This window comes from Colius striatus, chromosome Z, assembly GCF_028858725.1.
Source record: "Colius striatus isolate bColStr4 chromosome Z, bColStr4.1.hap1, whole genome shotgun sequence".
Taxonomy (NCBI): domain Eukaryota; kingdom Metazoa; phylum Chordata; class Aves; order Coliiformes; family Coliidae; genus Colius; species Colius striatus.
The window spans coordinates 44,947,273-44,962,520 of record NC_084790.1 but is presented as its reverse complement, the minus strand read 5'-3'; the positions used below and the strand labels follow the sequence as shown (position 1 = coordinate 44,962,520).

The window sequence follows — 15,248 nt, the reverse complement described above, 5'->3', positions numbered from 1 at the left end:
CTCGCTCCTTCTCAGTGGGTTGGTAATCATGAGAGTGAGAAAAGACATGCATTGAGATAAAACCAGTTTAATAGATAAAGCAAAAGCCATGCACACAATCAAAGCAAAACAAGACATTCATTCACCACTTTCCACCTTCAAGCTAGTGTTCAGCCATCTCTGGGAAAGCAGGGCTCCATCATGTGTAATAGTTGAAGACAAATGCCATCACTCTGAATGTCTCTCCCTTCCTCTTCATTCTTCCAACTTTATATGCTGAGCATGATGCCACATGATCAAGGATATTCCTGTGGTCGGTTGGCACCAACCGTTCTGTCTGTGTCTCCTCCTAACTTCTTGTGCACCCCCAGCCCACTTGCTTATGAGGTGGGGTGAGGAGTAGAAAAGGCCTTGACTCTGTGTAAGCACTGCTCAGCAGTAACTAAATTGTCCATGTGTTATCAACACCGGTTTCAGCACAAATCCAAAACACAGGCCTGTAGCGGCTACTATGAAGAAAGTGATCTCTACATCAGCACACATTGTAATATGAACATAGGGCATGTGAAAATAGTCAACATGAAGCCAATGACCTGGAACTGGGAAATGCTAATGCTACTGGATGGTATTTCTAGAAAATCTGAAATTTAAAAGACTTGCAGAGAAAACATTTTCTGAACATGAAGTTGATTGTGGTTTCAGAGGTTCACAGTGCAGAAGCACAAGCAGGAAAACAAGTGGGTAGCAAAATGAGAATTGGGAAGTTAGATCAGGTAACTTCTAATGAAAGCAGGCTCACCTGTGTTGCATCTTGTGATAAAAGGTGAGTGTAGTGTATTCTGAGATGTCTAAAACGTGCTTTAAAACTCCTGTGAAATGGCAGTGGATGGGAGGTACTTTTAGAAGTGGAGGTAAGAGTGAAACTGTTTTTCAGAAGTGTTGAGGATGAGAAGGTGATTGTGGGAAGATCTGAGGAGAGAGATGCATTACCATCATGAGGGCAGAACTGATTCTCCAAACTTGCAAGATGGCTTAGCGTGGAGGGGATACAGAAGGGCAGCTAGAGGAAAGAAGCTGATTATCAGGGTGTCCTGCAGCCTGGACTAGCAAGGGTGAATACAGTGTGAAAATTGCACAGGAACATGGAAAGAAACTGAGAGAAAGTGAGACATTGAGAGGAAACAGAAGAGACACCCCTCAAAATTGTTGGGATTTTAAAAAAAGTATTTTCTAGGTGGAATGAGGCAATGGAAAGCCTGATGAGGACTTAATTTTGGAACAAGAATCAGTTTTCATATAAGCATATGTAGGTGTTGCTGCATGCAAACTGGATGTGCTGGGTAATTTCTGGGAGTTAATGGTATTACCAGTGGTACTATGACACTTCGTAATCCTTGTTTGGAAACAGTTGATTCATCAGCATGTGGTTTACATCCTAATTACAGCTAATTATTGTGTTGAAAAAGATTAAGCAGACATATTGGCACCTTTTCTTCTCACTTGCCTTAGAAATGCTTCTTAGAAAAAAATTTCAATAGTAACTGCTGCAATGCTGAACTTCTTCACATATCAGTGCCTTGGACTCTACGTGGAAATGGTGATAAAAATGAATTTAAGCAGATAATTTATATTTTCCCCTTAACTGTAACGGTTAGCCACAGCATGGTTTCTGGAGATAACACTTTATGGCATGGGAGCAGCTTGTTTGATATGTAGAGATTGCAAAATCATATTGTTGTGCATAACAGCTTACCTATAAATTAGCCCCAAGCATAGTGCAATATAGTCAGCTAATGCTCCCTTATCTGTATTTCACATGTGGTGCTCTGTTAGTCTTCTCCATGTTTTTTCCATTCTGTTTCCTGAAAATTTTTTCCAAAACATTTTACTGACCTTTATTTTATTAATTACTCCCCTTTATTAATTAGAGAAATATATATACCTGTTCTGACTTGTCTTGCAGGCAGCATCATAGAATCTTGATCAAGTGAAAATGGCCCTTAGCAATCTGACATCAAAGGCTGTGCTGCTATACGATGAATGGATTAAAGATGCTGGTGAGTCATTTAAATCTAAAACTTATTAACTTTCAATAATTTTGAGTAGCAATATATAGCTATTCTACTGTTTTGAAAAGGAATGTTTGTCTCTTGTTGCAGCTGATATGAGGATATTAAGCTTTGCATTAACATTGTTGGTCTGTAGTTCTGCATGCTTACCAAAACCAACAGAGAATATCTTGAGTTTGGGGTTGAGACCTATCTGTCTCAGTGGCATCCGTGACTGTTCCTTACTGTAGTAGTCACAGGGACAGGAATTAGCTGATTCCTGAGAAAAATTAAGAAGCAGTTAACGTTTGATCAATAAAATGACTAACTTAACCTTTCTGTTATAGCACAGAGCCATTTACCTTGTTCTTTAGAATCACAGCATGCAAATGAGAAGTGAGTTTTACCAGTATGACTTGTGGTGTGAAGTGGATTGTGATGGAGACAGATGATGGAGCATTTCTGCTTTATTTCATGTCTTGTAGTGTACTGTTAGTGGTGGGACATGATTTCATCAGGCTCAAACTGGAAACACCAGTATGGAGAGCTGGTAGTTCTCCTGCAGTGCAACATATACAGATGCCTAGTACTGTGGCTTACAACCTTTGTTAGCCTGTGGGCAGCAGAACTCCTCAACTTGTTTTAAAACTTCCAGTGGCTGTAAACAAATTTGGAGTGTCTCATGGGGGACAGGTTGCTTGAATGCTGTGAGCTGAAAATCACTGAGTTAACAAAAATTGCAGTGTTATTTCATCTGCAAAATACAGCAGCAAACCATGAAAGCAGATGTTTACTAACTCAGTAGTTAAGTTTGGGGTCATTCAGAAATTAATCTTTCAGATGTCAATTTATAAAAATTAAAAAAAATATATAATGAAAAAGTAAATGAAGTTCATATCAGTTTTCCTGCTTATGGAGAAATGTGCAAGTCTTAATGTGAGCTGGGACTCGGTGATAAACCACAGAAACATGAGGGAACTTCTGCCAGCCTCAGTTGTGGGGAAAAGAAGAAAAAAGGGAAAAGTTGTGGGGTGTGCGTGGGAGGACACTCTGCAATGCATCTGGGATAACTGGAGAGGAACTTGCAACACTTTTTCTGTTTGGAGTCTTTTAATTATGAAACTATGTTTTATGGTGCTATGAAAGAAGTGGCATGTCTGGACTGATTAGGTACAAGTCTCAAATACTAAACAGTGAATACCAACTGATGGGACAGATGATCTAACTTTAAAATCCCCAGTTACTTTGTCTAATGTCATACTCTTTGTAAAGCTCAAGGATCTTGAAAAGTGGGGCTACTCCATGTCTGTGACTTGAACTTGTGAAATAAGGTTCATGCTTTTCTAGAAGAATGCACTCCTGTGAATGCAACTGCAGTGATCTGCTTGTGCATTGCCTTCCTGTACTGTCGTTTGAGCCCCTTTCGTGTGTGGAAACAGACTCTTCATGGAGAGTTCTAGACAGAAAGTATTTTTTTTTCCAGTTGGTATGGATTTGATGTGAATGGACTCTGAAATATGATCAGTGACAGCAAAACCTAAACCATTAAGAATCAAGCACCTTTCTGTAGCTGTTTTAGGATTTAATAAGTACTGGAAAGATCTGATATTTTTTTTTTTTCTTCCTTGTCCTCTAGATCCAAGACTGGAAGGCTGGCCACTCATGTCTTCACCTTTTCCAACAACCTTTATCATTGGGACATACATTTATTTTGTTACTTCATTAGGACCCAAACTCATGGAAAATAAAAAACCTTTTGATCTCAGGCAGATAATGGCATTTTATAATTTTAGTGTGGTCGCCCTCTCTCTATACATGACTTATGAAGTAAGTACTTGTTTTACTTGTAATGTATTTATAGATTTCATATCTCTATGAACTTGAATAAATTTACTAATATAATTCCCACTCTGTAAATCTCAAAAAAACTATTATTCTGATTGTTTTGATTATATTCCTCCAAGCAGTATCCTAAACTAGTTGAGATGATGCTTGAAAAACTGTAGACCTAGCAAGAAAGACTGTAAAATATTGTATGTCATTATATATAATTTACAAAATTAAAAGTTCTTATAATATATTTAATTATCCTGAGCTGTAGCAGGTAAAGCAGAGTACATGATTTTCTTAGTCTATTGCATTTGTTTCTGTCCTATGACGTGACAGTCAACTCTGATGTTTCAAAAACTGTATAGAGTATGTTTACTTATGGAATAATCTTCAGATTATTCCATAATCTGCCTTACAAATGTTGGAATTAAGTAAATCTAATGTGGGGATCCTCATCCTTTAAAGAAAAAAAAAACCAAACAAAACAAAAACCCAACCTCAGATTGTGAAAATCTTTAGCATTGACTCCTACCCTCCATCCTCCCCCTGCCCCATTCCCTGCTGTCAACAGCAAGCCTAAAACAGAAAATGCTCTTTCTCTCAAAACAAATGCTGAGATTTTGCTATGGTTCATAGCGCAAGCAAGTGTTAGACTTTAACACTGGAAAGCTTGATGAGTCGTACAGCACTATGGAATGAATGACCTAAAACTCCTTAACCATGAGTGGTATAGACTATATATAGTGAAACATCACTATGTTAGCACTGACCCTCTTAGTGTTAAATCTGGCTACGTGGTTATTTCAGATTTGACAAACTGCTAATTCCAGTTATCAGATTATTGTGCCAGATTGGCAGAATACTCCTCTGTTAGCCAATTTGCATAAATTTACTCATAAGTTACAGTGAACTGCTTGACATTTCTCTGAACAACACTCTAAAGACAGTGTAGCAGCAGCTACTTTGTGTCATGACTGTTGTGTAGAATGTGGTGAAAAGGTAGGTGCATTTGCTATTTAGAATTTGTTTTGAAAAACTGCTAAAGATCCTTTTGTGATTTGGTGCCAAGTTTGATTTTTGGTATAACATTCAGAAACAAAGAAAAGAAGACCCCAACTTTTGTTAATGTCTGACACTAACAAGTGTTCAACTATTCTCTGTGAAGACTTCTATGTCACAATTTAATGAAAAAATGCATGGATAGAATGCAACAGATTGAATTTCTGCTATTGTCTGCTGCTCAGCAAAAGCTTGTTTTTTGTCTTCTTGGAACCAAGCCATTTGGTGCGTGCCTTCATATTGTGCTATCTTCCTTGGTGATGTTTTCTTTATGCACTTGGTTCTTTAGGGAAGTTAAACAGACTAAAACCCTCTATCTGTTAAGGGTGCATGAGAGATGATGGCAATCAAAGGATGAGAATCACTTTATAAACAGGTAGAAGATACAGGAGGCTTAGTGGCTGACAGGGGAGTGAGACAAGTGTGATATTAACAATGTTGCTCTTATCCAAGCTCTAACATATTCCAAGAGAAAAGATTTATAATATATTTTACATAGTCCTTTGGTTATGTGTGTGCTCTTGATTGTAAAACCATAGCTTCTTTTTGCTTGTATCAGTGACAGACTAATTTGAATCATAAAGTTTAACTAAGCAAAACTTTAGAAAATGTGATACTAAAAACATAGTGCATATTGATGTATTTATTCCTTGTCTTTAATGTTATTGAGCCATATTTTTCTGATTTGCTGATTTTCTTTCATTATTAAGATACTGAGCTTGTTTCTTTTCAGTATTAAGATGGTTGGCTTTGATAGCAATTTTTTAAAAAAATCAAATTGTTTTATTTGGTTTTGTGGCCTGATTTACACACTAAGTTGCTTCTTTAACTTTGATTTGGAGATGCAGCTGTTTCTCCTCTTCAGTTACTAGTGCTGAAATAATGAGTGTAGTAAGAAAATTCTTGTAATTATTCTGCAAGAGCAAAGGATTTTGTGGTAGCTAGTCCACACAGGGGTAGGTGATTGACAAGGTTGCTGATTCAACAAATTTAATTTTTTTTCCCTCCTCCTTATGCACTGCAAAAGTAATTAAAAATTAATAACTTTTTCAAAAGACATAAAGTAAATCTTTACCCTTACCTTTGTTCCAGTTTCTTATGTCAGGTTGGGCCACAGGGTACTCATTCCGGTGTGATATTGTTGACTACTCGAGGTCACCTACAGCTCTAAGAGTAAGTTGCCAAACACAAAGCTGAATTATTTTGCTACACTGACTTTATTTTTAGAAGTGCTTTTTGAACAACCAAATGCACTGCTGAAGAGTGGAATGCATTAAATGAAAATGACCTCTTACATAACATGGAGAATGTGAGTTGACTGGAGGGGTTCATTGTTTGGAAGAAAGAAAGAAGCAATGTATGTGTTGACTTACTCTTGGTTTTAAAAATGATTTGAGTTTTTAAATAAAAACCAAACAAACAGTATATTTAAATACTTGTCAACCTTGTGACACTACTTACTTTTCCCAGTACTTTCCTTCATATAGTTACTTACTTTTCCTGCTGCTGCTTAATTTTATTTATGACTATTATGATTTGACAATTTCTGTTTTTTACTCTTGCAGATGGTACGAACTTGTTGGCTGTACTACTTTTCCAAGTTCATTGAATTATTAGATACTGTAAGTATTTATACTCTAATAAAAGAAGTAGGGAGGTTTCCTATTCATAGGAGAACCAATGCTGTTGGGAGCTGGAAGCATAAATAGCTTTTTATTCAGCACTCCAATCTTCAATTATTAGAATACTATTAAAGTGCTTACCTTTATTGTCTCTTCTCATCTTACTGTCCCATTACACTGTTATTCCTTTATTATCAAGAAAAATGTTAATGACTGTACACGCCTTAAAAAATTTAGGAAGCCCAGAGAACACGTCTGTTTCACGGCTGAATATACTTAACTGCTGTGCTTTGGCAATACTTGTCTCAACACTGCAGATGAAAAACAGTGTTGATCATACTGAACTTCTTTCCAGATCATCTTCAGATTTTATCTTCTACATACAGAATATTTGCATCAGCAGCTCTGAATACAGAATAAATTAGCATACCTACCTGCTCTAAATTCTTCTGTGTGCCTTGTGGGTCCATCCAACTTTCATGTGCAAATAGTCATGATTGAACCACTGGAAGATCTTACTGACTAAGACAAATGGAATGGTAATGGCAGGGCCAGGAATGTTAAAACTGGAAAAGCCTGACAAGTTTAGTCTGCTGGTTAGACTGCTCCTTTTTAATTAGAGATGGGCCTGAAAAATTATCACTTCAAAAATTTGTTTTATTTAAATCCACCCAGTCATGTACCTGCTTCTCAGCATCTTTTTGGTTTTATTGCAAAAGTAATTCTGTAGTTGTAATGAAGTAATCTGTTGCCAAATGTCTTTCCTCACACACTAGACTTCAGTTTTCTTCTGTCTTCATTTGCTTGCTGTCTGACACTTTTGCATGACCTGACTTCTCTTCACACAGTTTTCTTTCTGTGTCTTCCCTTAAAGCTTCCTTTTATGTCCGCCCTTAAAATGTGGTCAATAGATCTCAATTAATGCCTTCATATATTGTGTCTAATTTTGCCTTTTTCCAAGGGTAGGTAAGTCAGTCACTTCATAATAATGAAGTGCTATTTCTCCAAGTATTTTTTTACTGTATTTATATGTTCCTAGTCCTTCAGTTAATGTTCTCAGCCTTGCATTTTAAGTTCAAGGGATACTTCTCAATCCAAGCAAGTCCATCTCACTCTGTCTGCTGCACATATAGGTGACGGTTCAAATTTAGACATTACCTTTCAAAGTTTTCCTTGGCTTTTGAAACTCTGCAGGTGGATTTTACAAACTGGTTTTAATTTTTTTTAAAAGTAGTTTGCATATCCAGAGCCACAGTTACCTTCTCCTAAGAGTGCAACTGTGAAGAATTTTTAAATGTATAGTAGTAAGACACCAGCACTGATGCATACAGTTTTCTGTAAGTATGTTGGGCCTGTTTATCTCCTGTAACATTATGTTCATTAAAAATCTGTTTCAGATATTTTTTGTGCTGCGTAAGAAAAACAACCAAGTTACATTCCTGCATGTCTTTCATCATTCCATCATGCCATGGACCTGGTGGTTTGGAGTCAAATTTGCTGCAGGTAGCGGAGAGAGAGTTTAAGTTGTACATATCTTCTGATAGTAAAAGTTAACTGTGCTAGACAAAAATATTTAAAGAACAGATTTAAAAATCCTGCAGACATCAGTGTTTGTAAATTTAAATGTCTGCAGCTTTTCACAAATCATCTGAGATCACCATAAATATTTAAATGAGTGTGGAGTACTCATTTTTTCCTGTTTGACAGCATTTTGTGCATTGTTGGCTTCTCATGGAGGGAAAGAGGTGCAGAGCAGAGGATTGTATATAAGCAAAGAGATTTATTACATGAAAAACAGATGTGAATAGGTGTATGAGGCAAATAACTGAAACTACTTTGAAGCCATCTATCCCCCTGAAATATAAGAGCTGAGTTGGAGGGGAGTAGGACTGTGTTCTCGTTTTTATTATCTGTTTCAGGCATTATTTAGTCTTTAATACAGTTATTTTTACTGGCTTTAGGTAGCATATTTACATCTAATACTTTGGCTTTCACAATCCCACAGAAATATTTTTCAGGACCTTATTTATTACATAAATGTATTTGAATTGTACTGAATTGAAAGTCTTTGTCCACTTCTAGCTTGCCTTCACTTTCTCCATTCTTGCTCTGTGTGTCCGTGCATGCATCTTCATATGCTACATTATTAGTGCACACCACTAATAAATATAGCTTGCCATAAGAACAGCCTGATAAGCACAGGAAGGAGAAATGCACAGTCATTTAGTAGTCTGCCTGTAGGAGGATGAGGGAGGGGGCGGGGGTTAGGAGTTTTTACTGAGAAATGGGAGGACTTGGACCTTTTTATTCTCTCATGTTCTGTGGCCTTTTTTTTTCTCTCATAAAATTGGTGACAAATTAATGACAAGAACCATTGCTCATTAATCTAATCTTTTAGTGCCTGTTTTATGAATACAAAAATAAAGCCTGGAAGAAGTCTAGAAAGTTTTTAGATGGAATATTTTGAATATGTCCAACTTGCAGATTTTCCTAGTGTATAAAAGAATATACTTCTGCTATATTTGTTTTTAGAAAGCTGGTGTCATATATTTCTCAAATATGGAGTAACTGGTATTTTAAGTCCATGACGGAATTGTGAATAGTTTTCTTAGCATACAGTCCAGTATTGCATAGCAATGGACTGTATAGCATACAGTCCTAGCTTTGAAAAAAAACCACAACAAAACAGAAACTAACACTCTCTCCTCATCAACCTTGCACCATTTATAAGTGGTTGACTTTTTGCCTTTTATCTGGACATTGGATCAGTATACAAGCTACAGCCTTCTGATTTTGCATCAGTTTCAATGTGATAATTTGACAAATGCTTTCAGAAAAGTGTACAAGAACTGTTTTGTCCTCTGCTAATAATAGTCCCTCATATTCATGCAGAGCTGTGTTTATCTCTACAGCTCTATTGCTTACCTTTGTAGTAATCTTTCTAAATATTTTTCTGTTCAATAACTTAATTTCTTTTCCAAGAATTTCAGTCCTGCTGATGATTACCTTGTATTCAGTTTCATCACTGTTTGTCCTTCTAAATACTGGCATTGATCAAGTTTTCAACCTGTTTGTTAAAAACCAATGGGTTTGAATGGAGATGCTAATTCTTCTCTGATCTAAATGGGGAATTGTAAAATGGTGCTTATGGTATTCCTTTTTGGAGCATATCTTTGTTTGTTCATTAAGTTGTTTTTTCTCTGCTTTAACTATTTATTTTTTCTCCTGAATATTCACTTTGCAAGCCAAAAAAAGTATGTACTATTGAACTGTAAAAACATTCAAATTACTTTTAGAAATACACATAGCTAAGTTTCAAAGTAAGTTTGCAATCACAGCTGGAGGATTTATGATCTATAAAGCTGGAAGATTAGTGTTGAACTGCTGAAATAACAAAATGTATTTTATTTTTAAATTGCATAATTCTTAATGGAAAATTGAGGGGTTTTTTTCCCTACTAAATCTCTACTTCTGTGTCATCTTGTTTTCTTCCTGGTGCTCAGTATTTTCATGTTTGTATTTCTTTACAAAAATACTTCTTGGGTAATTTTTACCTACAAATTCTTGTGTTTATTAAATTAAAATTATTTCAAGCAGGATCATCTAACTTTATAATTGATCTAATGGAAAAGGAATTATTTCCTTACTTGCTTTGTGAAATGTTCATACCTTACCAGTTTCAGTCATGAGTTTGCCCCAAAGATGGGACTAGTTGGCCTTAAATTTCTTTTTTACTCACTGTAAGTGTGCTTTTGAGGTGGGTGGTGGGTTTGTGAGCCCCTCATTTAGATCATAATTGCAAAAGCTTACTATCTGAAACTGAAACCCTGGGAATCTGAAAATCTGTGTTGAGGAGGGAGTTATTACTTATTATATTATTACTGCAAATCCAAAGATTTGCAAAGTTCATGATCATGACTGGAAAGGAGGTGTAAAACAGGAGGAGCACTGTTTCTGTTGAATTCTATGTGTCTGCATCATATGTATGTTTTACTAAAAAATAACTTTAAAAATTGTCCCAAAACCAGAAAATTCCACTAAAACCTTTTACAGATAATTAGATTAACTAGATTTTATGGCCATTTTGGAAACGCTTAGCTATGCTTTTTCTGAAAAAAAGAGATCTATATCATCTGTCAGAATTGGTGTCAACCTAATTCAGGTTAAATATTTTGAGGGTTAATCAAAGTCTGTAGGTTTTGTGGCAAGTGTGGGGTTTTTGGTGTGTTTGGTTTTTTTTTTTCCTTACCCCATCTCAAAACAAACTACTAGGAACTGAGGTGGCTTTTTAAATACCTGATGCTATAATACTACTATGTTTTGTTTTCCTACAGGTGGTTTAGGAACATTTCATGCCTTGCTGAACTGTATTGTCCATGTTGTAATGTACACTTATTATGGAATCTGTTCTTTGGGACCAGCCTATCATAAGTATTTGTGGTGGAAAAAATACATGACAACTATACAACTTGTGAGTATCTCACGTAAACACCTCGCAAAGCTGATTGTGGCTAGCACAGGTGTATTACTTTTAGTTGCAGTTCACGTGTGTAGCTTACAGTTGGTACAAAGTCTGCTTATGTTTTAATTGAAACAAAAGTCGTGAACACCCCTCAGTTATATAGTTAAATCTGTTGACTTCAGTGTTCACTATGATCACAGCTTTAGACACATGACCTTTTCAGTTATACAGTACTTGGTAAATACACTTAAAAAACTCGTTGCCTGTATAAAAACTGTTGTAATGTAATTTTACACCAGGAAAACATACTTAATATACAGAATACACATGTGACTAGTAGTGTAGAAGAAGTATTTATTTAGAATTTCAAGAATTTTACTTCTCGGAGTTAGAGCATTAGAAACCACTCTTGCAGTAATTATGTGAAGTATTTTATCAGTATTAGATCACTTTCAAAAGGTTTCCACTCTCAGTCCTTTTTTTATGCCTCATATTTCAAATAGCTGAGTTTTCAAAATTCAGCTCCTGGCCAAACAGTTAATTTAACCTGAGCAAGGACGGTGATGGAAGAGGGAGAGGAGCAGCAAGAAGCAGCCATGACTGTCTGCTTGCATCTATGTTAATAGAACAGTTTGTGTAACCATATGTAGCACTGAACAGTTTCGCTTGAATATTCATAACTTAGAGTCTTTTTTCTTGGAGTCAGTAACAGTGAATTATTAACTTGGGGTTCATGTGGAATTTTCTTACTGGCAAGGGCGGACTCCCCTTTTCATAGTATGGATTTCTGCATGCTGCTTAGAATTTCACTTTGTCCTAGGGACTTCTCTTTATCCTGAGAAGTGTTTTGAATGGAGTAACACTTTGGGAGAGGGGCCCTTAAGGTGCATCTCTTGCTTTTAAGAAGCCTTTCCCCTGCCTTCCTTTCCGTGTTTCTGTATGCAAGTTAGTCTGAATCTTTAAATGTCTGTGGTAAGTTTATAATTTATTTTTTAAGTACTTGTTTTGTTCATCTTTTTCCTCTAGGTCCAGTTTATTATGATTACTGTCCACATAGGACAAATCTACATCATGGATGATTGTCCATACCAGTATCCAATTTTCATGTTCATTATTTGGCTATATGGTTCTATGTTTTTAGTCTTGTTTCTCCACTTCTGGTACCATGCTTATACAAAAGGACAAAGACTACCAAAGATGGCAAGAAATGGGATCAGCAAAGATCAGTGAAACAAATTCTTGTTTCTAAAGCCAAAGAAGAGTATATGTTGAAGAGGAAACTTTCACTACTTGACAATCAAGATATTTAGGTGCACACACTAAACAGTGTATATTTTGTATGTTTTCTTCCAAAGCAGAACTTGTATTTTTACTCTAAGTTATTTGGGATTGAGAATTTGGGGGTTGGGGGGAGAAGCGCAGATCTCTGATTTAAAAAAAAAAAAAAAAAAAGAAAAAAAGGAATTGTTCATGTCTGCCCTATAAGAAATTGATGGATAAATGATCTCTATCTTAGAAGATGCATGAAAATAAGAACATTAATTGGGAAAACAAAAATGTGTATGACGAGTACTGAGTACTTTGAACACTGAGGGTAAAAATTTACATCACCTTGAATATTGTAAGTTGCTGAGACTGTCAGCTATATTTTAATAAAAGAATGACTCTTCAATAAGTATGGTTTATAGAATCTAAAACTTATTAATATATTTAATCCATAAACAATATTACGTATGTGTTTACAAATGATATTACTTTAAAGAAAGGAATGTAAAACTGTCATGGTATGACGTTTCATCTGAAGATTGTAGATTTTTGGATATACTTTTACTAAGACAACTAAGTTTTTTACTAAGGTAACAGTTCATTTCGTGTTCTGCTCGAACATTAATTTGGGGATATAACAATTTGGGGATTATCTGAACTGTCTTGTAGCCTAATGATCAAAACATCTTACTGATTTGTTTAGCAAAATAGCCTGATGTACTGATTATTCAGTGTCTCTATGGATATATTTTGATATTGGTAGCCTAGGCTTTTTAGGGAGGAAAAATGCCTTGTAATTTAGTAGCCAAAATCTTAGTTCTCAAGTAAGGTTTAAGAAAATACTATTTGATCGAAGCCTAAATGTCATCTAGCATAATTGTACTGCGCTTTATTTCCTTCCATTTTCCTGATCTATTGAAATACACACTTAGAAACATTTTCTCTTGTGGTTTTTTTTTTCATGATTATTGATGCTTGTTATTAACAACTCAAGGCTACAATTTCTCCATTAATAGAGGCAGTTATGTTGTCCAAAACAAGGTAAAAAGATATATGCTGTTTTGTGAGCTGCTGAGATTCAGGTGGGCAGTGGTGACCAGGCATGACTCCAGTTTGGGTGGAATTAACCAGTATATTTTCATGGCTGGGAAGACTAAAAGTCATAAGTGTATAGAAATTAAAGGAACAAGTTATTGTGCAAGTTTCATTGTAGTGTATGAGTTTATTAAGGAATTGGTGCACACAACAGATCTGGAAATGAAGAGTTAAAGGTCTTTAAATTCTTATCTTTAAAAGTACTATTTTCTGTTCATGACTAACAGAAAAGAAGCTTGTGATATCTGCTTTGTGCTTGATGTGCTTGTGGGATTTTCAGATAGCCAAAACTTTGGGGTATGTTTTAATTGCCTCCCTGTTGTACAATTCTAAGAAAGTAAGTTTTATTACCTGAATACTTTTATTGGAATGCTGATATTTATGTTGCATTGTTAATGCTAAAAGAATTTAAACTTTGCCTAGGACATGAGTTGCAAATGTTTTCTTACAGGACTGCATACAATCTTCTGTATAAAACAAATTAAAAAAAAATATATATTTTATCTTTCCACTATTTAATCCTTGTAGCTGTCATCTGTCATGTCAAATTGAAATTGGACCCCAGGCATGTGGAGAGGTGGTTTAGCACAGAATTGCAGACAGGCAGGGTGCTGCTCAGGGGCCACACACATTTTCTGTGGGAAATGTGATCACTGGCTTAAAGTCTCAAATCCCACCAACCTCTGGCCTCTGTGTATGCCTTTGGCTTCCAAAGCAGGGGGCCATCTCAGCAATAGAGAGAGGTATTGCTGTTTTTTCAAACAACTAGGAAAGTTTTGCCTCTGAATTATTCTTAAAGCTCGAATGGTGCCTATTTTTTGTGTTAGTACATTATTAAGTACTGATGAAAAAAGTGGGAGAATTTGGTTCATTTTGTCCTTGAGAATGCAGGTTGAAGTGTGTTTGGCAACTGCAGGCCTTTCAGGGGAAGGCCGTAATAGCTAGTCTGTTGTGTAAGATGAGTGCTACTACCTTCTGCTTCTGGAGGTAAGCAGGCATCATTCTCCAGTCTTGCAGGTGATTTCTGTGCTGTTAGGTGAAGTCCTAGTTCTGCTCTCTGATTTTGTAATTACTACCTCCCCTCTTCCTTGCCTCGTAAATGTATAGGGAGGAAGGAATGCATCCTGCAGCTGGATATGAGGGGAAGATTGGGTTGGTTGGTTGTGGTTATGTGTTGGGAAGGTGTGTTGGTTTGGGACCTAGATCTGCAACTGATTCTTCAAACTACCTTGGGCTTAAGTAGCAGCTGAGACTATACGTGGTCAAAACTAAGCAGTTCTGCACATGAGCAAGTACTGAACAGAAAGGAGATAGGATTAAATTTAAGACCAGTAGTTGTACTGCAGCCAACTTACTCCAGAGTCAGTTGTTTGAGATTAAGATTAAATAAGCACGAGCAGAAACTGGAGCTGTTAATCATTTAGTGGGCAAGTGCCATTTCAAATTCCTGCTGCGTAGTTTGTTACACACTGGTTTAGTTTTCCGTTGGTAGCATTTGGAAAAAGAACGTGTTGTTTCGGTGAGTTTTAAAATGTCTTCAGAGGTTGGATATAGCGTAACTGTACTAATAACATCAGAAGATGTTATTAAACCCCATCCTCCTATGTACAGTCTTGCAGCCCATGAGAATCACACAACCTTGATCTGGACTGTTAACATTTTTTCCTACTTAAAAATTGTGCATCCTCCACCCTGAAGTGTACTATGCATTTGAGTTACGATGGGAAGAGGACTGCAACAGTCAGCAAAGTTGTTAAATGTTACAGTGAATGCTTACAGATAATGAAGGGAAGTGAACTGAGATTTTGCAGTGTTTAAATTTAAAGAGGAAAAAGCCCAAAATAACCCACAGAAAAAGGCTGCATCCCCTTTTAGGAAGAGGGCAAG

At 36.2% G+C, this 15,248-nt stretch overlaps 1 protein-coding gene across 3 annotated transcripts in view; it reads left to right on the top strand.

Annotated features, from left to right (window-relative positions):
- The window catches only part of ELOVL7 (ELOVL fatty acid elongase 7), a 31,048-nt gene extending 17,173 nt beyond the window's left edge, over positions 1 to 13,875 (top strand). For all 3 annotated transcript variants that reach the window (XM_062018031.1, XM_062018032.1, XM_062018033.1), the window contains 7 exons: positions 1,943 to 2,036; positions 3,664 to 3,854; positions 6,009 to 6,089; positions 6,482 to 6,538; positions 7,936 to 8,041; positions 10,873 to 11,009; positions 12,027 to 13,875. In XM_062018031.1, the coding sequence (XP_061874015.1) occupies positions 1,973 to 2,036; positions 3,664 to 3,854; positions 6,009 to 6,089; positions 6,482 to 6,538; positions 7,936 to 8,041; positions 10,873 to 11,009; positions 12,027 to 12,230 (840 nt within the window). In that variant the 5' untranslated portion in view covers positions 1,943 to 1,972 and the 3' untranslated portion in view covers positions 12,231 to 13,875. The remainder of the gene's footprint in view (positions 1 to 1,942; positions 2,037 to 3,663; positions 3,855 to 6,008; positions 6,090 to 6,481; positions 6,539 to 7,935; positions 8,042 to 10,872; positions 11,010 to 12,026) is intronic.
- Positions 13,876 to 15,248: the final 1,373 nt, after the last annotated feature.